Genomic DNA, 27,037 nt, shown 5'->3' with positions numbered 1-27,037 from the left:
ATGAAACAGGCACGTTGCCCAATTTATAAATAACTTTCAAAATGATTATTTTTCGAACTTAGAGATAAGTCCTCGCCTAAAAATCCGGCTCGAAGGACCATGATTAATATATTTGGGTATTTTCCTTAAGCTGAACTTAGGTTCAAAGGGGGACTTAGGTCCGGTTAGAACTAAGGTTCTATTTGGGGAAAAGGATTGATTGTTGGGATTGCAGAATCCCATAAAACGGCACAAATGAGGCGAAGAGTGGATTTATCAATCACAATTGAACTCAGGTTCCACCGATGCAATTGATGAGAGTTCTACTTACATGTCACTTACGAACAACAACAAAAGCTATTGGGAAATTCAAAAACGGGAGTTTTTGGAGAGTAGAGAGATCTTGTTTATTCGACCGTAGAATCCAGAAGAAAAAAGCAAGCCGAAAGTAGCACGCAGGCTACCTCGGTGGAAAACAACAAATATTATTGGCCGTCGCCATAGTGAAAAGAATACTGGTTTTTTCCTTAATCTATTACTGAGAGAATTACAGTATAATACTTCATTTTTCGCAATATGGTAAACTTTATCCTAATCTAATACAGGGTAACACTTATTCTAATTCAGTTCATTAATTCAAGTTATCATTAATTAGTAATTCATATTAATTTAAAATTGGAATTCAAAACTACATTCAACAATGTCCTTAACTACATACACAGTGGGAAGGCCCATATAAAGTCATCAATAAGATCAATGATGTTGTATACCGCATTCAAAAGGACGACAGCCCAAGGTCAAAGATGAAAGTCGTTCACCTGGAACGTTTGGCTCCATACGAAGCGGGTTCTGTGCCTATTCGAGACGAACAGGCTTAAGCGGGAGGCAGTGTTACGAATGTGATATTTCTAGATTTAAGTTTATTTAAATTAGTTTCCGTTAATTTAAATTTCAATTTGTAACGATATATATTATGGTCTTGGGGTATTCCGAGAAATGCCGTCTGCATAAATTATTCAGCGCGATCATTACCTCCAGCACACGTGTAAGGTTGTAAAACAATAATGTTTCGATGAAGAATTGCGCATGCTTGAATGGCCTGCTCAGTTGCCTAATGTAAAAGCCATAAAATAACATTTGGAAAGTTGCAAAACGAAAAATTGTTATTAAATTTTTGCAAAAGACATGAACTCTATTGGAACCTGAAACATAGGATATTATTGACCATTTCATCCTAATCTATGGCAATATGTTGTGCAGAAGTAATCAAACGGTATGACTATAGTATAAACTATTAACATTTATCATTGAAAGTTACAAAAACTTTAATTATATATAATTATATTTAATATTAGTTGCAAATGTTTCAAACAAGCCTTAAATATTTAAAATTGACATAATAAGAAACAACATTGTATTAAAAGTTTGGTTTTAATATTGTTACGTTTTTATATTGAGGCGTGTTTAATAACCCGTTAATAAAACACAGTTCTTTTCAAATAACGACAATCTACAATTTATTTGCTTAACTGATAGGTTTCACTTATTTGATCTACGATGTGTACTGTATCACTTTGAGCTTACGACTGACTTCACAGCTCCCCGTGACAGCTCTTTTATAGTACTGTATAACGATATCGAAAATTCTCGGTAGTCTGGCCTACAACATTCTAGACTATTGTACTACTACTACCTGGTAGATGTCGCACGGGCGATATCGCACATATTTATCGGCATATTCATTGTCTTGGCTACAATCATTCTACTATATGCCAGATGTCGCACAGGCATAGATGATTATGGTCATATTACTACAACTATAACAATAAGCAATGAAGATAACAAAACAAAAGGGGTTACTTTACTTTGCAGCGACGGCTGACTTGCTGTACATTTTTTGAAAGGAAAACCTCTCCAAATGTTAGGAAATGATGTTGGGCATAATTTTCTTTAAAAAATTATTCAAAAAACTTGTTCCGGGGTTCACCCATTGAAGGTTTCCATCGGAATTAGGTGACCAGAACACTAAATCCAGTCTAGTGTCCACATATTAAAAACCTAGAAAAATTGGACAAAGGAACATGAAAGCTGACATCAATACGAACATTTTGAGGTATAAAACATGTTCCAAATCAGCTCGGTTCCTAGTCAAATTCCAGATTTCAATGTTGAAAGTGGTGGTCAGAACACTAACCGACGCCTGGTGTCCACATATTAAAAACCTAGAAAATTTGGACAAAGGAACATGAAAGCTGACATCAGTACGAACATTTTGAGGTATCACACATGTTCCAAATCAGCTCGGTTCCTTGTCAAATTCCAGATTTCAATTCAATCAGAAAACCCCAGCGACGGCTGACTTCCTGTACATTTTTTGAAAGGGAAACCTCTCCAAATGTTAGGAAATCACATTAGGCATAATTTCCAGTAAAATTTTTTTTTTAAAAACTTGTTCCGGGGCTCACCCATTGAAGGTTTCCATCGGAATTAGATGACCAGGACACTAAATCCAGCTTAGTGTCCACATATTAAAAACCTAGAAAATTTGGACAAAGGAACATGAAAGCTGACATCAATACGAACATCACACATGTTCCAAAACAGCTCGGTTCCTTGTCAAATTCCAGGTTTAAATTCCATCAACTGGAGGGCAGGAAACACCCCAGCGACGGCTGACTTGCTGTGCGTTTTTCGAAAGGAAACTATGTCAGTCGATAGAAAGCAAGTTTATATAATTTGAAGTCATACATTTGTTAAATGAATTGTTTCTAAGAATTCTTTTCCTAGATTTTCATCTTTAATTTGATGACCACGACACTAAATGCAGCCTTGTCATCACAACAAAAAGAAAGATCGCAATTTAGCACATGTTTCAAAATGAAATCTTTTTTTCAAGGCTAATAACAAATGAAATATATATCATTAATTGTTTTTGTTGTAAGATTTTGTTTTTCACATCGAATGTTCATTGAGAATTTTTTCATATTTAAAGTTTCAATTATTTTCAATAAAAGTGCATTCATCAAGAAAACGTGGTTACAATGAAATTCAAGTGTGTTGTAACAATGAAATCAAGGATGTTGGTAACACTGATGGTTTGCTTTGTTGTTATGCAAGATTATCAAAATAAAAATAATAATTTTTTATTTATATTATAGAAATGGAATCCATGTTGGCGGGATCGGCAGGCTGTATCATGCATATATATATAGCATATATTTCAAGAAAGTGGAGGGAAACAAAAGCCATTTTCATAGCTAAAGGTCGGTTTTCGTGTTGAAATTTGCGTGGTTACTTCATTAAACTGGTTTAACTTGATGCATATAATTTAATTTAATTGGTGCGCATATTATTTACTATCAAGATTTCGTCAAGCTTTAACAGGTATATTATTTCGCATAAATAAGTTAACATCCCTGGGTGTGAGACCCTATTTACGAAGATAGATGAAGATATTCGATTTTCGCAGAAACGAACTTAGTAGTAAACATTGGGTAAAACTTGAACGATCACACAAGAAATAGGCGAACCTCTGTCGTAGTGTTTATCCGACCGTGTAATGGGTCTTACAGACTATAAGTTTTTCCGGACGGAATACCTGTGTTTGTAAAGAATCTTATGCCCCTTTACAGAATATCAGCTATTCCGGACGACAGTGCTCGTGTCGAACATATCCCATATATTGTACACAGTATAAGTTAAGTCCGAAGGCATAATCGATACTGCTGCATGTTTATGGGATCGATTACACATTTACCGATTATTTAGTCATCGCCGACAAGTCGTATCGATCCGACTCACGGTAAGATTCTTTACAAACGCCGACATTCCGTCCGGAATAACTGATAGTCTGTAAAGCGCATTAAGCGGACCTTACACGGTCGGATAAACACTACGACAGAGGTTCGGCTATTTGTTGTGTGTTCGTTCAAGTTTTACCCTTACACTGCACGAACAAATGTGATAACAACATGAGAAATAAGAAGAAGCATAAGCAATGAAGTTAAGATGGACGAAAAGTTATGTGTAAAGCCATTTTTTAATAAAAAATGGAAAAAACAATATCATTTTTAAGCAGAACTAACGATTTATCATAAATTTCATTGCAGAAATACTTGTTTTATTATGAAAATAAATTTGGTTTTGCTAGTGTTTGGCGAACATTCCCTTACAGGTGAAGATTTGTTCCTCCCAACCAGAAAAAATCAAAGTTGTTTTGATTTTATGCCAACACGTCCCCTCGACACCGAACATGGCCTATAGTATCGGATTTGTCTCCGCAACGTGTCGCAGGGTTTATCCGACCGTATAAAGTCCCCTCTACAGTGTGTCCAATTGATACGACAATTCGTTGATGACTAAATAATCGGTATATGTGTTATCGATCCCATAAACATGCAAAAGTATCGATTATGCCTTCGGATTTAACTTATAATTTTTGGCTAATATATGGGATATTTTCGACACGAGCACTGTCGTCCGGATAAACTTATAGTCTGCAAGGCGCATAAGGTCCGCTTAATGCGCTTTGCAGATTATCAGTTATTCCGGACGACAGTGCTCGTGTCAAACATATCCCATATATTGTGCACATTATAAGTTAAGTCCGAAGGCATAATCGATACTGCTGCATGTTTATGGGATCGATAACACATTTACCGATTATTTAGTCATCGCCGACAAGTCGTATCGATCCGACACACTGTAAGATTCTTTACAAACACCGACATTCCGTCCGGAATAACTGATAGTCTGTAAAGCGCATAAGTTTATCCGGACGACAGTGGTCGTGTCAAAAATGTCCCAGATATCGGCCACACTATCCTAGATATTGGCCACAATATAAGTTAAGTGCGAAGGCATAACCCTGCCAACATTTTTTGAATTTGACGGCGCTTCCGAGAATCCCCACCACATAGAAAACAGTCGTATACGATATCCAAAACTCTTCGCAAAAGCGCCGTCACTATTGAGAAGTTGTAACACGCCAAGTTACTACAAAAACTTATTGCATGCGTGCAATTATTAGGTGCCTTTTTAGATAAATATAGGACGAATCCAATAAGAGCCCCTTCAAACTATCACAAAAAGTGAATTTTAATATAGTTGTAAAAGAATCATTGTGGTCAAGTGAAAACGATTGTTTATTAATTTGATTAAACATTTATAAATTCTTATAAATATAACATTTATATCACAACACATTTAACATACTTTTTTTAATGAATAGTAGAATGATGTTGATTTACAAGTGGCAAGTTACATGTTGCAGCGTTTATCAGCCAGTGTTTTTATTCTCGATGGAACATGGCAGCGTGTCTGTAAAATATCTGAAAAACAATCACTTTATTCCATTTGGAAAGTAAAAAATTGTTCACAAATATACCTTTTACAATTTTAAGCGAAATAACTATGTTTGCAGTACTTCATTATCGATTTTATTTAAATAAATTATAAGAAGCTAGCTTGCGCTATAAAATGGCTCTTGTAACAACAGTGATGGCAAAATACTTTCATGTACATTTCATACTTTTTTCATACGCTTCCCCCATCACAGTTGGCGATTGTTGCAGTGTCAGTTACGAGTCTGTGGTAGCGATGAGGATGAAATGGAACTTTGAAGTGCTGGCAGGGTTAGAATCTGTCAGTTGCGGTATGTATGGTAGACTGTAAAAAGTTTTATCTCGTTCCTGAAGATAACGTTGTTTTTCTTTTTTTCTTCAGTTTTTAATTATTGATTTTATTGTGAAGATTGGGAAATTGTTCTTCATTAAAATATTTGTAACTTTTTGTATATTGCTTTCCATAAATGACTTGTCACTCAGGTAAACAACTTTGTTTATTAGGTTTTTCGCCGTGTTTATTTTCATTGATTTTGGTTGAGTGGAGAAATAATTTATCATTCGTCCTGATGCAGTTTTTTTGGTATACCAATCGGTTATAATTTTACTATTGTCTCTGATGATCTTCATATCTAAATAGAGCAATCTGTTATCCTCTTCTATTTCAACTGTGAATTTAATTTTGTTGTGGTACACCCAAAAATTTTTGTTACTCATAATAGCAAAAATGTTTGCTAAAACAGCAGATTTTGTTTGCTGAAAAAGGGACAGCAGTAGCATGTAGTTGTTTCAGCAAACATTCGTTAGTTGAAACAGCAAACATTTTTTACAGCTAAAACGGCAAACAAATACTGCTGAATTAGCAAACTTGTTTGCTAAAATTTTTTTACAAACATCGCTGCTGAAATAGCAAGCTGCGTTAGTTGAAATAGCTAACATTTTTACTGCTATAACAACTACAAATGTTTGTTGTCCCAGCAACAAAATTTGTCGTTTTTAACGATATGTTGAAATGAAATCCGTAAATCATTTAATACAATAACTTCTACATTTATAAATGTGTGCAATAAATTGAATTCCATCGAAGTATTGGAAGTTGAGTTGAAGTGTTGTACAAGATTTATTTACGTTTATTTTTCTTTTTTGGCCTTATACACGCGGATAAAACATATCAATCTGTAATGAAAAGAAGTAGAAAAAAGCAATTAGTAATTATATTCTTTGTCCTTTTTTCATTAGAAAAACCATTTTTCGAGCTAAAAATGTACGATTATATCGAACAAATGTGGATCTGTGATAAGTTAATTGGTTCGAAATAAACTTAAAAAAGGCATATTTTCAAAAAATATGCTTACAACTTTGTCATTTCTCTTCTAATCTTATTCTTACGTTACGTGCCACCCGATTCCATGCAGGAAGCTCAAAGACAAGGAATCTCCTTTTAATAGCCGAGCCTGAACATCATTTCCCATTGCGATGAGGTTTAACAGCCTGTTTCTGTATGTCGAACGAGCTCTATCGATAGACTGAAATGGAAACAAACAGCTGAATTTATAACCATAAATCAGCTGTTTCTATGCATTTCAGTCGATCGATAGATCTCGTTCGACATACAGAAACAGGCTGTAAAACACTCAGAAATGTCACCAACATTCCAGAGGGAGTAATCCACCTATCCACCGTTGCAAAACTTTATAGTGTTTAGTAGAAACTAGGATTGAATCCATAACCGTTTGTATGCAAAGCGGGCTTGAACCATTGTAAGACGGTTTCTCCCATATATCAATGTATAATAGCAATTTTCCAATCCAAAAATTATTAAAAACAAAAGGTCTTTCAAAGGAATACAATATTATACAATCTAATACTTATCAAATAACACAATACTTACCAACCCTGCCAGCATTTCAAAGTTACATTTCATCCTCATCGCTACCACAGACTCGTAAATGTCACCACAACCATCGCGAACTGTGATGGGGGAAGCATATCAAAAGGTACATGAAAATTTTGCCATCACTACTGTTAGAAGAGCCATTTTATTTTTTGTGAAACGCCAAGCGCAACCAGCTTGTTATATTTTATTTAAATAAAAACGAAAATAAAGTTCTGAAAACATAGATATTACGCTTAAAATTGTGAAATGTATATGGTGAACAATTTTCGACTTTCCAAATAGAATAAAGTTATCGTTTTTCAAATATTTTTCCAGGCACGCTGTCTCCATCGAAAATAAACAAACTGGCTGAGAGGCGCTGCAATATGTAACTTGCTACTTAAAACTCAACATCATTCTTTTATTAATGCAAAAAATTATGTTAAATGTGATGAGATAAACCGAAAAATGTTATATTTATAAAAAATTATAAATGTTTAATCAAATCAATAAACATCTACACAATCGTGTTTTACTTGACCACAATGATTCTTCTACAATTACCTTAAAATGCACTTTTTCTGATAGTTTGCAGGGGTTCTTATTGGCGTCCTTCGAAATTGATCTAAATAGGCACCTAATAATTGCACTGATGAGAAACTTTTTCGTAGTAACTTGGCGTGGTACAACTTCTCAATAGTGACGGCGCTTTTCTGACGAGTTTTTGATGTCGTATATGATTGTTTTCGACGTAGTGGGGATTCTCAGAAGCGCCCCCAAATTCAAAAAATGTTGGCAGGGAAACAACACAAAATAATTTTTCTCTTTTCCCGGTTTATCTCGTGTTTTCGTTTAAAAGTGATGCTTTCACGGCGTTGGCGTTTGACATATCGACGTTGACATTTGTCAAAACCAACATTAGGTCTGCTCGCGTACTTTTCTAGCAATAATTATCCAATAAATACTAGCAAAAATTGCTGAAAAGTACGAGAATGCAATCCAGCAACTAGAGAAAAGTAATCGTGAAGAATTAGCGGCTAAAGGTGGGTATTAAGTTCGAGTTTAGCCGCTAAAAACGTAATTTTTTCACGATTACTTTTCTTCAATAATCCATTTTAAGGAATACAAACTTTGTGAAAATTTGCTTTGGGCTTTTCCCCATCCAGTTATAATGAAATTTACAACAAATATTGTTGCAGGCACATTCAACGACATGCAATGGCAAAGGGGTGGCCAACTGGGCAATGACAAATATTTGTAGAAATTATTTTTCTTGCCCACGGTTATACAATATGGCAATGGGTTTTTATCGTATGATTGTGTTTTATTGGGGAAACGGTGGAAAATAGGTATTCTTCTCATTTAAGAGAAGAAAATATTTTTTGGTGTTATATTTCTTGTTGATGTGTGGCTGTAAGATGGCGTGGAAGAAATGAGGCTGTAGCGGTTGGCTGCAGTGGCAATTCATGTAGCCGGTAGGGCTCTAAATGAGAGCGTATGACTATGGCGTGGCGTTGCGTACTTGGCAGAATATGTTTGGATTCAAGCATTATTCAAATGGAACGGTGGTGTGTGAAATCCTGCTAGTAGTTTTTGTTTAATATTATCCGAAAGTGCTATTGTAGACAATTTCACACGGACTATGTCATGAGTCTGTGCTGGTACATTGAATTACACTAAGCATGAGTTAGATTCTCAAATAGTAGCGACTATTGATGGTAGTAAAGTGGAAGTCAACAGCCGTTAATTTGAATTTCAGGGTAGTATTCAGGATTATCATTCACGATGAAATCGATAGAAAAACAAAACGAAAGAATGTGTCAAAGAGAAATGGACAAAAAAATGGGGGACATTGGAAAGTTGGCTTTTGGCGGGGTTGAAAGCGGGGGTATATAAACGACAAGGGTAGCCCAGCTGACATTAACAAACAAGACGTTATTGGTGAACATTCAAACCGTTGTGTTTATTTGTATATTACAATATTAAACAGTATAAAAAGTAATATTAACAATTGTGGATTAATTGTGTTTAGTGTCTATTTACACAGTAATGTAAGTAATGAGTGTTTTTCTAACATTAGACAATCATTGTGATTTGTGTGTAATTTCTTTGCGTAGACTAAAAAAAAATCTGGTGATCGACAAAATCTGCACTGGCCTCCGTGGACAATTGGAAGGGCCAGTGCTTTCATTTTTCTTCATTTTTCTTCGTTTTTCCTGGTTTTCTGGTTACTGGTGGTGAGCTCATGCTGAAGCCAGTTTTGTGAAATCTGGAGAACAGTTTTTCGTCCACATATATATCCCAAACATAAAGCCAAGTTTCTTTGGGGAAGCCAGAACACTGAGTTTGCGGATTGTTGCTTGGTTGGACAACTTAGTACCATATATAGATGCCGATGGTTGAAGACTTCAATACTATTTGTTCAACATAATCCTGCAAGAAGATAAGAGAGCAAAAAAATCTGTCAATAAGAGAAAAACACCAGGTAACTTTGTGTCTCACCAGTTGTTTGTTTATGTCTGTCCATGCGCCATAAAGAATAAAACGTCTGCATAAGATCCTATTCCTGAAATTGAGTAAAAAGGAAATATTATTCTCGATTCAAAACCAATTTAAATATAAGAAAAGAGGAAAAATAATCATTATAAAAAAATATTAGCTATAATTTTAGTAGATAATTTAGGTTTATTAATCTACATTTTTTTTTGTGAAATACTTGTTAGTTTCTCGTTATTGTAAGAGGAAAAATATCCTAGTTTTTGTTATAAATCAGGCATAGGGTGATAGGTTTAGGTCCTTGCGAAATTAGAGTATTTGCCCTGCTATAATCTTTAGAGCGGGAATTGTCTTTTAAGAGAGCTCTTTTATCAGATAGGTAAAACATTTTATTCGCGCCAAATTAAGCGCGTCAAAACAAGGGTCTGAGTCTGGTTCATCCTCAAATTGAGCCATTCAGTCTTCATATACGATATTTTTCTTTGTGATTTTCGATTTTGTTTTCTTTTTAAACTCTTTTTTTTACTTTTAATAGAGATAAATTAAAAAATAATACAAAAATATATTAGACTAAGGATAATTAATACAAATATATTTTTTTGTTAGTTTTTAATATTTTTTACAATAAAATTATTTATGGCTTGATTTGTTTTTAAAGAAAATGTTGTGTTGGTAATTGTTGTCATTGCGGGGGGCAGAGGTATGAGGTAATTGTGTGAATACAATTGTGTGTGTGGTGTAAGTTCAAACTCTTTCAATGTTAGTGCTCTGGGTTTGATATAGGCGGGTTGAGTCCCACACCCACTGAGATCGCCGTAGTCAGCCGGACGTCCATGTCAAACGCCGCTATAGACGCACATAACAATATGTATAATTTCATGCATTTTTCTTACTGATTTACTTTTCACTTTAGCGATTTTAGCGGCTAAACTCGAACTTAATACTCACCTTAAACTCGAACCCACCTTAAAATGTAAATTACTAAAAAGTGTTGCTTGTTCACAAATGTTATTGCATAATCAAAAAATACTAATTGTTGTTAACGTTTGAAGTTTAATAATGTGTACCATTTTACTATTGTCCATTTGACTGGAGACTTTATAATTTTATTCCGATCAGCAGAAAATTTCAGCAAACTACTGACTTTTCTGCAGTATGTCTGCTGTTCCAAAATAACAGATTGTTTGCTGTTTTAGCAAAAAATCTGCTAAAACAGCAGCATTTTGTTTGCTGAAAAACAGCAGACAGCGTTTGCTATTAACAACAGACTTTTTTCTATGAGTGTATGAATTCAATAGCTTCAGTATTTTTTCTATTTTTTAATAATTGCGAAAATATCATTCACATATTTTACTAGAATGTTGAAACCAATATTGCTATGTTTTAGTTCATTAATAACGTCATCTAATAATTTGTCCAATACGATATCCGCTATCGTTGCCCTGCCAACATTTTTTGAATTTGGGGGCGCTTCTGAGAATTCCCACCACGTCGAAAACAATCATATACGACATCAAAAACTTGTCGGAAAAGCGCCGTCACTATTGAGAAGTTGTACCACGCCAAGTTACTACGAAAAAGTTTCTCATCAGTGCAATTATTAGGTGCCTATTTAGATCAATTTCGAAGGACGCCAATAAGAATCCCTGCAAACTATCAGAAAAAGTGCATTTTAAGGTAATTGTAGAAGAATCATTGTGGTCAAGTAAAACACGATTGTGTAGATGTTTATTGATTTGATTAAAAATTTATAATTTCTTATAAATATAACATTTTTCGGTTTATCTCATCGCATTTAACATAATTTTTTGCATTAATAAAAGAATGATGTCGAGTTTTAAGTAGCAAGTTACATATTGCAGCGTCTATCAGCCAGTTTGTTTATTTTCGATGGAGACAGCGTGCCTGGAAAAATATTTGAAGAACGATCACTTTATTCTATTTGGAAAGTCGAATATTGTTCACCATATACCTTTCACAATTTTAAGCGTAATATCTATGTTTCCAGAACTTTATTTTCGTTTTTATTTAAATAAAATATAACAAGCTGGTTGCGCTTGGCGTTTCACAAAAAATAAAATGGCTCTTCTAACAGTAGTGATGGCAAAATACTTTCATGTACATTTTGTACTTTTTGATATGCTTCACCCATCACAGTTCGCGATGGTTGTGGTGACATTTACGAGTCTGTGGTAGCGATGAGGATGAAATGCAACTTTGAAATGCTGGCAGGTTGGTGACAGAGGATTGGCATACCATATGTTTGATGGTAAATTGTGTCATTAAATGTGAAATAATTGTTGTCTATTAAGGTGAGTACTATGTTCGGTTTTTTCACCAAAACATTAAATTAAAAGTACAAATATAATTATAAAGACGATAATATTTTGATCGAGTCTTGCCAAATAATGGATGGAAAAGATCCAAGGAATTGATTGCAAATAATTTTATATCTCTAAATTAGTTAATTAAAAAAAGTAACCGTGAAAACAAGCAGGTTTTCAGCTTGAAAACTGAACATAGTACTCAGCTTTAGACAAAATTGGAGTATAAATGTCCTTTTTGGTATCATCGTATGGTTCTGCAAGGTTTCCCATTTGTTTTTTGATCAGCTCCATGCCAGCATTCCAAAGTTCCGTTTCATCCTCATCGCTATCACAGACTCGTAAGTGAGACTACAACAATCGGCAACTGCGATGGGGAAGCGTATCATATAGTATGAAATGTACATGCAAGTCAAACCTCTGCAACGAATACACAAGCGAATACTTCAAGCACACGCCACACAAATCGGGTAGTAACTTCATTGTCCATTTCTCAAACGAGTGAAATGTAAACCTTGCACATTGTGAACCAAAACAAATAGAACCCAGTAAAGCAAGCACAAAACAATGTTTTGGAGTATTCGAATGTAATCGGAATTCCATTCATTTCCATTTCTGTGTAGATGAAGTTATTTCGTTTTCGCAACTATAAGAGTATGCTACACACACATACACACCATTCCTATTTTGTTTATTGTTGGTCTTTTGTTTGATAGTTACTTCGTGTCTCATACGAAGTTTCGTCGTTGCTAAGGCAAAGTATTCTATCTTCACAAAAAATGTTTTGATTTACTCGTATCGTGACGAATACTTCAAAACCAAAATATTGAAAAGAACTGTAAAACGATTCCTTTTGAATGTGATGGCTCTGCAATGCTTGACACTGTAATCGCTTTACAGTGGTTTTGTTTTATTTATTAATCGAAGTATTCGAATAGGCAGGTCTTTGATGCAAGTATTTTGCCATCACTACTGATACAAGAGCCATTTTATATTTTGTGAAACACCAAGCGCAACGAGCTCGTTATGCGCTTTACAGACTATCAGTTATTCCGGACGGAATGTCGGTGTTTGTAAAGAATCTTACAGTGTGTCGGATCGATACGACTTGTCGGTGATGACTAATTAATCGGTAAATGTGTTATCGATCCCACAAACATGCAGCAGTATCGATTATGCCTTCGGACTTAACTTATAATGTGCACAATATATGGGATATGTTCGACACGAACACTGTCGTCCGGAATAACTGATAGTTTGTAAAGCGCATTATAATTGATTTAAATAAAAACGATAATGAAGTGCCGAAAACATAGTTATTTCGCTTAAAATTGTGAAAGGTATATGGGTGAACTATTTTTGACTTTCCAAATGGAATAAAGTAATAGTTTTTCAGATATTTTTCCAGACACGCTGCCTCCATCGAGAATAAAACACTGGCTGAAAGACGCTGCAACATGTAACATACAACTTGTAACTCAACATCATTCCTGTATTAATGCAAAAATTTATGTTAAATGTGATGTGATAGTCGTACAAATGTAATATTTATAAGAATTTATAAATGTTTAATAAAATTAATAAACATCTAAACAATCGTTTTTACTTGACCACAATGATTCTTTTCAACTACCTTAAAATTCACCTTTTCTGATAGTTATTGGCGTCGTTCTAAACCATGTCAACATTTTTTGAATTTGACGGCACTACTGAGAATCCCCACTACGTCGAAAACAATCGTATACGACATCAAAAACTCGTCGGAAAAGCGCCGTCACTATTGAGAAGTTGTACCACGCCAAGTTACTACAAAAAAGTTTCTCATCAGTGCAATTATTAGGTGCCGTTTTACATCAATTTAGAACGACGAGAAATGCACTTTAAGGTATTTGTAAAAGAATTATTGTGGTCAAGTAAAAACCGATTGTGTAGATGTTTATTCATTTGATTAAACATTTATAAATTCTTATAAATATAACATTTTCCCGTTTATCTCATCACATTTAACATAACTTTTTTCATAAAAGAACAATGTTGATTTACACGTAGCAAGTTACATGTTGCAGCATCTATCAGCCCTTTGTTTATTCACGATGGGAAATATGTTATCTGAATACCTCGAAAAATATCTGAAAAAACTATCACTTTATTCTATTTGGAAAGTCGAAAATTTCACAATTTTAACCATAATAACTACCCTGCTTTAATTTCAAATCCTCATCGCTACCACAGACTCGTAAGTGACACTGTAACAAAAGTATGAAATGTACATGAAACTATTTTCCCATCACTATTATTACAAGAGCATTTTTATATTTTGTGAAACACCAAGCGCAACTAGGTTAGGTTAGATTAAAGTTGCAGCCCGATTAAGTTTCAGACTCACTTAGACTATTCAGTCCATTGTGATACCACATTTAACTAAAAGTACATATTACATATGGGCACTTCTAGTTTTAACCACTGAACCTTCATTATTATTTGCTTTTGTTGAACCAACCAGATTGTTCCAAAAATATTAAAAGACTGCTTAAGTTAGCGTTTTCCAAGTCGGACAGTAATCTAAAGCTATATGCTCCTAAAATTCTCTTACGCCTTACACAAAATGCAGGACACTCACACAAGAGGTGTTTAATTGATTCCTTTTCCTCCGCATCATGACAGCTCATACAGTACACCCTCACAAAAATCGCTTCTGTAACATATACTCCCAAACATATTTTGCTTCAAGCATATACATTTTTGGGTATTGCCCAAACATTTATATGTTTGATCTCTTCCAATATATAATATTGTTACGTTTTTATATTGAGGCGTATTTAATTACCCGATAATTAAAAAGACAGTTCTTTTTAATAACGTTAATCTACAATTTATTTGTTTAACTGATTGGTTTCACTTATTTGCTCTACGATGTGTACTGTATAAACTTTAGCTTACGACTCACTTGACTGCACCCTCCGCCAGGGGCTTATATACCGTGATTTGACGATTTCGAAAATTCTGGATAGTCTGGCCTACAACCATCTAGAACTATCTTGATACAATTTATCTAACACCACATATTCAACTGGTTATCTTCATTGCCTACAGCCATCTGGAATATTCTATCGGCGTTACTTTATAGGTGATATGGCACACATACTTTTAGGCTTATGCTAATAATCTAGTGCATTCTACTAGATTAGGTAGATGTCGTGCAGGCATAAAACAAAAGGCGTTACTTTAACAATGAACGATTGGAAACACAAAAGATGTTTAAGAAGTTACTAGAAAATAAAGAAATGACTCTAACAAGTTATGACGTAATTTATCGTTACAATTTGAAATTTAAATTAACGTAAACTAATTTAAATAAACTTAAATCAAGAAATATCACATTCGTAACAATATGTTTGAAAGCATATTGGTCTAAAAAATATATGTTTGGGTAGTCTAAGTTCCAAACATTTTGTATTTTTGCATCCAAATTCAATAATGTTGTCTTCCAAAAAACAATTTGTTATTATGTGAACATATAATATGTTTGGAAGCATTTTGCACCCAAAAATATTATATGCTTAAAAAAAATTCTCCCAAACAATATTGTTCTCAAAATTTTATTTATTTATTTATATATTTACAATCATAATGAATTACGAAAATACACAGGTAATATAGGTGCTAACAACATAGGTTTTCGACCTGAATGCTCAAAATTTTGTTACTGCCTAATTATATATTCCCCCACATCTTTCTCACTTCCACGAGATTTTTTAGTTCTTAGCACCTTTTTCTGTAATACAAACATTGTAGAAGAAATTATTCAATTGTATGATTTTTTTATTTTAATTTTACCTTTTGCCGGACGGGGATTCGAACAGCGGACCACACAGTTTGTAAGGATCAAAGAAGTAGCTGATCAATTGCCCAAGGAAAAATAAAATGTTAATTTTGTAATAACAAGCAACAACCACCAACTTAATTCAATATCGCTCCCTTTTAATAGCGCTCCAAGCTACTAAACACATATATGTTTATAGGCTATTTCTAAATTAATATATGTTTGCATCCAAGCATATTATATTTACAAACATTTTATGTCCCAAACATAATATGTTCTAACATATTAACATATATGTCCCAAACATGTTATGCTAGTTTATGAACATTATATGCTTGCACTCAAAAATATTGTGTTTAAAAATTTGTGTTCCAAACATATAATGTTTATAGCCAAACATATGAAAAACAGTCTTTTTCATCCGTGTAGTCATTATACTTCGCACCATTAGTTTTTGCAAATTCGCCTATCAGGCAGCGACCCGCTATAGCAGATATCAGAAGTGATATCTGACGTCTTGAGAACACTAGCATATCTAGTGTGCGGTTCAAGTTTAGATGGGGCCATATTTGCTTGGTGTCGTTACCCTGCCAGCATTTCAAAGTTCCATTTCATCCTCATCACTACCACAGACTCGTAAATGTCACCACAACCATCGCGAACTGTGATGGGGGAAGTATATCAAAAAGTACAAAATGTACATGAAAGTATTTTGCCATCACTACTGTTAGAAGAGCCATTTTATTTTTTGTGAAACGCCAAGCGCAACCAGCTTGTTATATTTTATTTAAATAAAGTTAGGTTAGGTTAAAGTGGCAGCCCGATTAAGATTCAGGCTCACTTAGACTATTCAGTCCATTGTGATACCACATTAACTAAAAGTACCTATTACATATGGGCACTTCTAGTTTTAACCGCTGAACCTTCTTGATTATTTTTCTTTGTTGAACCAACCAGATTGTTCCAAAAATATTAGCAGACTGCTTAAGTTAACGTTTTCCAGATCCGCCAGTAATCTGAAGCTATATGCTCCTAAAAGTTGCTTGCGCTTTACACAAAATGCAGGACACTCACACAAGAGGTGTTTAATTGATTCTCTTTCCTCCGCATCATGACAGCTCATACAATAGTCATTATACTTCGCGCCAATAGTTTTTGCAAACTCGCCTATCAGGCAGCGACCCATTATAGCAGATATCAGGAGTGATATCTGACGTCTCGAGAACATTAGCATATCTAGTGTGCGGTTTAAGTTGAAATGGGGCCATATTTGCTTGGTGTCGTTACAACCCTTGCAATTCTCCCATCGAACATTTGCCATCATAACAGCCTTCTCACGCAGCATGAGCTTGCAGGTAGCTAGGGGCATACCAACAAATTCTAGTTCCCCTGGAATATGTAAGGTAGTCCCTAGCCTTGCCAACTCATCCGCTTCGCAGTTCCCCGGTATGTTCCTATGGCCAGGCACCCATATTAGGTGAATATTGTACTGCTCAGCCATCTCATTGAGAGATTTGCGGCAATCGATGGCCGTTTTCGAGTTGAGGAACACAGAGTCCAAGGATTTTATTGCAGGTTGACTGTCTGAGTATATATTAATGCCCACATTTTTTGGAACATTACTTCTCAGCCAATTCGCCACCTATCTTATTGCTAATATTTCAGCCTGAAAAACACTACAGTGATCAGGTAATCTTTTCGCTATTCGAAGTTCCAGATCTTTAGAATATACTCCGAAACCCACTTGGCCATCCAATTTGGAGCCATCAGTGTAGAAATCTATATATCTTTTATTCCCCGGGGTCCGTGTACACCACGCCTCACTGTTGGGAATTAGAGTCTCAAACTTTTTGTCGAAAAGTGGACTCGCCAAAGTGTAATCCACTACGTTAGGCACATCTGGCATTATTTTGAGGACCGAACTGTGACCGTAACTTTTTTCCGACCACAGCGATAGCTCGCGCAACCGCACAGCCGTTGTTGCAGCTGACTGTTTGGCCAAAATGTCTAAAGGCAATAGATGCAGTATGACATTAAGGGAGTTTGTTCCTGTCTTGCTGAATGCACCTGAGATACACAAGCACGCCATACGCTGAACTTTGTCTAAACTTGTCGGCTGGTGAAGTGCCGGCCACCAGACTACAACACCATATAGCATTATAGGTCTAACCACTGCCGTGTATAGCCAATGTACAATTTTTGGTTTCAGTCCCCACTTTTTCCCTATTGCCTTTTTGCACGAGTATAAAGCTACCGTTGCTTTCCTCGCCCTTTCTTCAATATTAAGCTTAAAGTTCAGCTTCCTGTCCAAAATAACGCCAAGGTATTTTGCACACTCCCTAAAGGGAATTTCAATACCCCCTAAGGAAATGGACCTAACTGTGGGAGTTTTGCGATCTTTGCAGTACATGACTATTTCTGTCTTTGCAGGATTTACCCCAAGACCATTATCTTTCGCCCATTTCTCAGTCATCCGGAGGGCTCTCTGTATAATATCTCTAATTGTTGATGGGAATTTTCCCCTGACTGCTAGCGCCACATCATCTGCGTATGCCACCACTTGTATCCTTTCTTTTTCTAGGGAAACCAGAAGGTCGTTTATAGCAACATTCCAAAGAAGAGGTGATAGAACTCCTCCTTGAGGAGTGCCTCTGTTCACATACTTTTGTATGTTTGCTTGTCCTAGTGTGGCTGAAATACGTCTCTTCATTAGCAGTTCGTCTAACAGCCTGAGTATACATGGATCAACATTCAGAGTTGTCAGTCCATTTAATATCGAGCTCGGATGGACATTATTGAACGCCCCTTCGATGTCTAGAAACGCCACGATTGTGTATTCTTTGACAGATAGTGAGCTTTCAATAAAGCTGACTAGTTCATGTAGTGCGGTCTCAGTAGACCTGCCCTTCGAGTATGCATGCTGTCGTTTCGAGAACAAACTTGAATCGATGCTAGTTCTAAGATAAATATCTATCATCCTCTCCAGAGTCTTAAGTAGGAATGAGGATAAGCTGATTGGTCGGAAATCCTTCGCCCTCGAGTGAGAGGCTTTTCCCGCTTTAGGTATGAAAACGACTTTTGTTTCCCTCCACTTCCCTGGGATATATGATAAGTTTATACATCCTTTATATATCACCGACAACCAGGGGATAATTTTGTCAGTTACAGCTTGTAACTCCGCCGGAGTAATTCCATCAGGTCCAGGGGATTTGAATGGTCCAAAGCTATTTAGCGCCCATCTTATTCTAGTTTCCGATACAATTTCCTCGACAGGAAACGACCGCTGAGCAACTGTGGCACCGCCAGTACATGGTTCAACCGTCTGATTTCCAGGAAAATGTGTGTCCAATAGTACCTCCAGCGTCTCCTCACTGGACGTTGTCCAATTGCCCTCCGATGTTTTAATGAAACCTGGAGCGGAGTTGGTGGATGCTAGAACCTTCCGTAGTCTGGAAGCCTCGGACGTATTCTCAATACTGCTGCAGTAAGCATTCCAAGAGTTATGCTGAGCCTTTCTCAGTTCTCGCTTGTATCCTCTCAGATTCTTCTTGTAAGCGTCCCAGTCCTCAGGGGCTCTGGTGGACTTTGCCTTGTTAAAGAGCTTCCTGCAGGATTTCCTCATATTACTTAATTCCGTAGACCACCATGGTGGTCGATGTTTCCCCCTTGGCTTTCCTCTAGGGCATGCAGCTTTCAGTGAGATGTTGAAGGCCTTAGTAATCCGCTCCACTGCGTGTTCGATATCTTGCACATTTCTCATATTTGTCTCTGTTATTTCCGGTATCATCATATTGAACGATTCCCTATACCTATTCCAGTCAGCTTTCCTAACATTTGGCGGAAATATGATCTTGGTGATATGAACATCAAATTTGAAACTGATGTAGCGATGATCTGAGAAGCTGTGTTCACTTAAAACCTGCCACTCAGATATCATTTCATTCAGTTCTTGCGAGGCCAAGGTGATGTCCAAAACCTCTTGCCTGTTTTTAGTGACAAAGGTTGGGACATCTCCCTTGTTGCAAACTACCAGATTAGTACGCAAAATAAACTCTATTAGCGACTCTCCCCTTGCATTAGTATCACTACTTCCCCATATACTATGATGTGCATTCGCATCGCATCCCATAATGAGTTTCGTCTTTGTTTTCTGTGACTCCTCCACTAAGGTCTTAACGGCATATGGAGGCATCTCCCTGTCATGTCCCATGTAGACCGAAGATACCCAATATTTGCATTTGTCTATTTCTAAACTTGCAACGACAGTGTCTGTATTGCACATTGAAGGAAGCAGAAACAAATTGAGCTCGTTTTTAGCAATTATACAGGCTCGATTTACATCATTACCAGTATACTGCAATAGTTTGAACCCCGGAGTACTTAATTCACATATTTTGTTTTTATAAACATATGGTTCTTGAATAAGAACTATATCTATGTCCCCTTTCATCAGGAGAACTTTTAAGGCAGCACATGCAGCCTTACAATGATGAAGATTTATCTGGAGGATCCGTAGGACCATCGAGATTTTCAACAACCGTCACATCAGCCGCTTCAATCGAGTCATCAAGAATGTCCTCTTCAGAGATATCGGTGACTCTCGCAATAACCATATGTTCAACTTTGGTGAGTTCTGAGGCAGTAGAAGCCTCCTCACGCATACGGTATCTATCCATGTCTTCAAATGTCTTGGTATCCCCCTCGACTTCGCAAGAGGATCCGCTTACTTCTGATTCAGACAGAGGCTTGTCCATTTCTGAATCCTTTAGCTGATCGTTTTTATACACCTTCATTTGGATATAATGAAAGCCATAACATACACGGCCCTGGGACTTTGCTAGATGTGGCAAAGACTGAGTGTTCAATATAAACACTGCATGCCGTCTTGGCCCATCCACTTCATCCAAACGGCCAACCTTCCAATCAGCTGTTGGAAGATCTGGATTGCATTGTTTCAGTCTATTTAAAATAGATTCAGGGTCAGGAGGGTTTGCAGGTATCCACGCATGTGCTCTTGGTCTAGCCGGTATGTCTTTCTTCTCGACTAACTCTAGAGCAGCTCCTTCCCAAACTTCACCAATTAGTATCAGAGCAGCTTTAAAACATTCTATAGACCTCTGGTCCTCAAATGCGACTAGCTTAAATCGTCCTTGATACCAACCAGCCTCTTGGTGTCGAGGATCTGGGCCGGGAAACTTTTCCAGCACCTGTGAGTAGACGCCAGACAAAGCATTCTCAATTTCCCCCCATTTTTGCTTTGGAACCATACCGTCCAATGCTCCTTTATTTATGATAGCCATCACAAGGCTGTCTTTAGCAACTGAGGCAAACGATCGTTGATCCCTTTTGGAGGATGGCAGCTCATCCGGTGATCGTTCCCTTTTTCCAGCCTCAAGAATTCCTTGAGCCCATTTTAAGGAATCGCTTTGTTTAGCCGACAACGTGCTTGGGTCGACTGATCCTAATTTCTTTAGGATAAACAAAGCATTTCTGCGTTCTTTGAATCTCTTTCGTGAGGGATTACCTCCTTTTGATGCCGTTACCTTGGAAAAGGTCCGACTTGTCAAATTGTCGCCACCTGTCGACCCGTCTACAGGTCGACTAATTGGGCCTAACTCTTGGTCATTGCCCAAATTTATAACTTCAGTCGATACCCGTCCACTGGGCCCTGAAGTTAGCAACCCAGTGGATGTCTTTGAATTTCTCTGCATGGTGGCCTAATATCCCACCACACTTGAAATTCGTAGTAGGTACTTATTACGATGATTTTATCCGCTATTAAAAAAAAAACACGTCCGTTCCGTTCGACGGTTGAAATAAAATCGACGGTTTAAATAAAAACGAAAATAAAGTTCTGAAAACATAGATATTACGCTTAAAATTGTGAAAGGTATATGGTGAACAATTTTTGACTTTCCAAATGGAATAAAGTGATAGTTTTTCAAATATTTTTCCGGACACGCTGCCTCCATTAGGAATAATAGTATTGGCTGATAGACGCTACAACATTTACAACTTGTAACTCAACATCAATCTCTTATTAATGCATAAAAATGTGTTAAATGTGATGTGATAGTCGTATAAATGTTATATTTATGAGAATTTATAAATGTTTCATAAAATTAATAAACATCTAAACAATCGTGTTTTACTTGACCACAATGATTCTTTTACAACTATCTTAAAATGCACTTGGTCTGATTGTTTGAAGGGGCTCTTATTGGCGTCCTTCTAAATGTATCCAGAAGGGCTCCTAATAATTGCACTCATGCGATACTTTTTTGTAGTAACTTGGCGTGGTACAACTTCTCAATAGTGACGGCGCTTTTCCGAGGAGTTTTGGATATCGTATACGACCGTTTTCGACGTAGTGGGGATTCTCAGAAGCGCCCCCAAATTCAAAAAATGTTGGCAGGGTACAATCCTTGTAATTCTCCCATCGAACATTTGTCATCATGACAGCCTTCTCAAGGCCTGTACTCTGTTCGGTTTCCGCGTTGAAACTCCATACAAAACCAAAAAAATGCGAAAAACTAGCGAGATTTTTTCCATTTGTGATACTTTGTTTTTTTTTTCGAGTTGAAAAACTGACGTAAATCGATCAGTCAGTATTTTCATAACATGGCGCCATTTGAATTAAGAAATATTTTATGACTTTTGTGAATTTATAATGCATACGTGGATCAGATTATTATTTAAAAATGTAATCTGATCGATTGATGAAACAAAGTATAACATGAAGTTGTATATGCGTAATAAACTAGCAACCAACATCTAGCCCCTCGCTACTATATTGTAGAGCATAAATAATGTATAAAACATGAAATTTAAACACAAATGTTAACAAAACTTTTTTCGCACCAACAAACAGAGTACCGGCCCTAACTTGTCATGTCGCAGCGTCTTTCTATTTTTAATGAAAAATTATGTTAAATGTGTTGTGATAGTGATATAAATGTTATATTTTTAGGAATTTATAAATGTTTAATCAAATTAATAAACATCTAAACAATCGTGTTTTACTTGACCACAATGATTCTTTTGCAACTATCTTAAAACGCACTTTTTGTGATTGTTTGAAGGGGCTCTTATTGGCGTCGTTCTAAATTTATTAAAAAAGGCACCTAATAATTGCACGCATGCGATAATTTTTTGTAATAACTTTTCCGACGAGTTTTAGATGTCGTATACGATTGTTTTCGACGTGGTTGGGATTCTCAGAAGCGCCGTCAAATTAAAAAAATGTTGGCAGGGTATCAAGGGATATTAATTAAAGGTAAAGTCACGAGCAAGCGTGTGTACCCCTAATGATATTAATAATGTCAAACTAAAATGACATATGGAACAGAACAAACTGTAACTACTTCAAGACTTAACATTTTACCAATTCAAATATACAAGAACAACCTTCATTGGAAAGTGCTCTGGTCAAAAGGAACTGCTGGACAACGCGACACCAAATGTGGCGGAACATTCTTTTAATTCAGGGCAAATTGTAACTCCATCAAGACCTAATGATGCACCCCCACCATCTACTGAAAATGCTACAGATGGCGATCATTACAATACATTGGACAATAATATAGATAATTCCCGATCGAATACACAAGCCCAATCTTCTATTGCAAGTGGTGTGGTCAAAGCGTAGTCATTCGCGGTCACCACATGCTAGACGATATAGAAGTCGGTCATATTCTCCCCCAACAAGAAAACGCTCGGCGACACCAGAGCAAAGGGAACAAAAACTAATGGGATGTCTTGAATTGTCTGAAATGGGGGATAGAACATAAATACCTTCGACATCCAAAAGGCATCAATCTGACGTGGCTATGTGCCATCCCTGCCAGCATTTCAATGTTCCATTTCATCCTCATCGCTACCACAGACTCGTAAGTGACACTGCAACAATCGCCAACTGTGATAGTATTTTGCCATCACTATTCGCATGAAAGTATTTTGCCATCACTATTGTTACAAGAGCCATTTTATATTTTGTGAAACACCAAGCGCAACTGGCTTATTATAATTTATTTCAATGAAAACGAAAATAAAGTGCTGAGAAATAGTTATTACGCTTAAAATTGTGAAAAGTAAATTGGTGAACAATTTTTGACTTTCCAAATGGAATAAAGTGATAGTTTTTCAAATATTTTTCCAGACGCGCTGCCTCCATTGGGAATAAAAGTACTGGCTGATAGACGCTACAACATTTAACTTACAACTTGTAACTCAACATCAATCTCTTTTTAATGTATAAAAATGTGTTAAATGTGATGTGATAGCCGTAGAAATGTTATATTTATGAGAATTTATAAATGTTTCATAAAATTAATAAACACCTAAACAATCGTGTTTTACTTGACCACAATGATTCTTTTACAACTATCTTAAAATGCACTTTGTCTGATTGTTTGAAGGGGCTCTTATTGGCGTCCTTCTAAATGTATCCAGAAGGGCTCCTAATAATTGCACTCATGCGATACTTTTTTGTAGTAACTTGGCGTGGTACAACTTCTCAATAGTGACGGCGCTTTTCCGAGGAGTTTTGGATATCGTATACGACTGTTTTCGACATAGTGGGGATTCTCTGAAGCGCCCCCAAATTCAAAAAATGTTGGCAGGGATAAGAGCCATACTGCATAAGAGTTACCTTTGTCTGTGCCAGACATTGAAATTCATGATCAACCGGTTTATGGTAAGTAATGTATATTGGTGGGCAGGTCCATATTTTTAATATTTAAAATTTCCAGAGGGTTTACAACCGCATTTTCCTGAAATGGGAGATGACTGTACGGCGAGGCAAATATGTTATCGAGGTATGTATCTTTTTGTCTTTGTGTGAATGAGCATTTAAAGTAACTTCTAATTTTAATGCAGCAATAGATGGTACATGATGTTAGTATATGGTCTCTAACAACCAGGCAAAAATTGGTCCATATCGGCCCATAATTATATATATCCCCCATATAAACCAATCCCCCAATTTATCTTGCGGAGTCTCTAAGAGAAGCAAATTTCATCCGATCCTGCTGAAATTGGTTACATGATGTTAGTATACACCCTCTAACAACCATACAAAAATTGGTTGAAAGAAAAACATAACTCTCAGTTTATTTTCAATACCAATAAAGTACATTAACCTAATGTTAAAATATAGTGGCAGTAACCTGTAAACCTTTTATCTGTTATTTTCGATTCAGCAACGTTCAGAATTTTCTGCATTTCCAAATTGTCTATATATTTTGGTTTTAGCCAATAAAATAAATTCATTATATGTTTTTTGCCCTCCAAGACGTTGTGGGCGCCCTTTACCTGAATAGTTTGTAAATGCTCTACAACCTTGTACAGGACATTTTGCACTGATGAGAATCATATTTTGTTGTTTGCCCAATTGACTCATGGATATCAAGCAGGATATATTCACCAAGGGTTTTTGCAGTAAAATACCGTAAAAACTCTGTAAACTCTCCCGGGCTGTATAATTTCATTCTTTTGTACTATATCACAGAGAATTACACTGTGGTGCAATTTTCAACTTTTAGGCTCCAAACAAAAAATCATCCCAGTCGAAACTACTCGATGAGAGGAGAAAAGTAACTTCTGAATTTTGCTAGATTGGTTGCCGTACGTTTTTAATGAGCCAATGAAGTTTTAAAAATAAAATTAAGTAATTTGATTGTGGGTATATAATTGACTCATCAAGCGCTAGTAAGGTTTTTATACCTCTCATTGAACCAGTCCCTTTTTGTCTTACTTCCAGCCATGATTCCAATAGTAAAGGCATCAAGTGATCGACATATGGTTGCGCAATTGTTCATATTCATCTCATCATTATTAGACCGATTAAACAAATGCGATAAATAACTTATCTGTTCTGCAGCAAATAAACGTTTTATTCCATAATGATGGGATTTCGTATTGTACATAACTATGGATTCACTATTGCTATTTTTTGATGCAGATTTCAAGTCATCTTTTTGCTTAAGCTTGAATACGGCCAATGTTTAAAGCATTTGTTGTAAACGCTGCAATACCTTGGAACGATATTTATACTTGTCCTCTGTTCGGTTTTCGCGTTGAAACTCCATACAAAATTAAAAAATGTTTTTTTTTCGAGTTGAAAAACTGACGTTTATAGCATGGCGCCATTTGCAATGTGAATTAAGAAATAATTTATTTATTAAAACTATTTGTGTGGGTTTATAACACAAACACGGATTATATTTTTGTTCCGAAACTATACAAAGGATCAAAGGAGTAGCAGATCAATTGCCCAAGGAAAATAAAATGTTAATTTTGTAAAGCAAGCAGCAACCACCAACTTAATCCAATATCGCTCCCTGTAAAATAGCGCTCCAAGTTACCTAAATAAACACCGCTTTCTATGTGCGAAATAATGGTTTCTATAAAATTTTTCGCAAGAATGAACATAGTACCGGCCTTAACTCGATATATCATTTCTAGAAAATTTTGTAAAATGTTTGCGCTATGGGTATGTGTATTAGCAAAACATCTAAGAGTAACAATGAATCCTCTTGTATGTTGGGTTGAATGTGGGACATAGCGCAACGTAAGTAGGAAGATACAATGTGGAAAAATGGAGCCACCTATTCATGGGGTAGATAACATAGTAGAGCGCTCAATGTTTTAAACGACTCTTGTCTTGGCTCTCGTTTCTGATCCAAATGAACGGCTGATATACCTTGTATGAGATCACTAATGGCGTTTTCTTTTCTTATGAAAAATGCGCACTTTTTTTGCATTTTGGCCGGAAAATGTACTTTTTAGGTTCTTTTCTAAAAAAACAGGCAAAAGTGCGAAAAGGCTTCGAATTCTGTTGTGAAAATAGTGCCACGCATAGAGGCAAATTACGGGCATTTTCAGCACTGCCAACAAACGAGAGTGCTGCGATTGCCCTGTTTCCTTCTTTGAATTCTTTTCTGCCCGCTGAAATGATAGCCTTTTTTTGGGTTGCTGGTAACATTTTAAAAATGCGCATTCTGTACAGACAAAATGACGGCAAAGCACTTTTTTCAGAAAAGAAAACACCATAAGACTTGCCAGAAGTCCCACATGATTTATTGCTATTGCATCTCTTAGATTCCTTAATGCCTCGATTCAGTTTAGCGATACATTCTTTAACATTTATTTGCCTTATGCCATATTGTGATTCTTTGAGCTGTTCCCGAATTGTAAC

General features: G+C 36.2%; 1 protein-coding gene and 2 long non-coding RNA genes across 4 annotated transcripts; 1 reads left to right on the top strand and 2 right to left on the bottom strand.

Annotated features, from left to right (window-relative positions):
* Nucleotides 1-5,394: 5,394 nt before the first annotated feature.
* LOC142221388 (uncharacterized) lies at nt 5,395-8,749 on the bottom strand. The gene is made up of 2 exons (XR_012718020.1): nt 7,762-8,749; nt 5,395-6,497 (listed from the first exon to the last, which is right to left on the bottom strand). It is a non-coding gene; the product is annotated as an uncharacterized LOC142221388 (long non-coding RNA).
* A 383-nt stretch (nt 8,750-9,132) lies between these two features.
* LOC142221386 (uncharacterized) lies at nt 9,133-26,170 on the bottom strand. The gene is made up of 3 exons (XM_075291105.1): nt 25,564-26,170; nt 9,700-9,763; nt 9,133-9,630 (listed from the first exon to the last, which is right to left on the bottom strand). The coding sequence occupies exons 1-3, from the start codon at nt 25,764-25,766 to the stop codon at nt 9,571-9,573; spliced, it is 327 nt and encodes a 108-aa protein (XP_075147220.1). The 5' UTR covers nt 25,767-26,170; the 3' UTR covers nt 9,133-9,570.
* LOC142221387 (uncharacterized) lies at nt 22,276-25,014 on the top strand. 2 transcript variants are annotated; one of them, XR_012718019.1, is made up of 4 exons: nt 22,276-23,930; nt 23,999-24,535; nt 24,591-24,656; nt 24,718-25,014. It is a non-coding gene; the product is annotated as an uncharacterized LOC142221387 (long non-coding RNA). The 2 variants fall into 2 exon arrangements; XR_012718018.1 differs by having other exon boundaries at nt 22,276-24,535.
* Nucleotides 26,171-27,037: the final 867 nt, after the last annotated feature.

Source organism: Haematobia irritans, chromosome 1, assembly GCF_050003625.1.
Source record: "Haematobia irritans isolate KBUSLIRL chromosome 1, ASM5000362v1, whole genome shotgun sequence".
NCBI lineage: Eukaryota > Metazoa > Arthropoda > Insecta > Diptera > Muscidae > Haematobia > Haematobia irritans.
Note: the sequence above shows the minus strand (reverse complement) of the source record. Positions and strands in the feature narration are given on the sequence as shown.

Excerpts from the sequence above, each read along its gene's own strand:
- LOC142221386 (XM_075291105.1), bottom strand. The coding sequence starts at position 25,766 with ATGTACAATACGAAATCCCATCATTATGGAATAAAACGTTTATTTGCT. Across the intron at positions 9,764-25,563 it reads AGGGACTGGTTCAATGAGAG|GAATAGGATCTTATGCAGAC; the intron begins GTATAAAAACCT and ends ACTCAATTTCAG. Across the intron at positions 9,631-9,699 it reads CAGACATAAACAAACAACTG|GATTATGTTGAACAAATAGT; the intron begins GTGAGACACAAA and ends ATCTTCTTGCAG.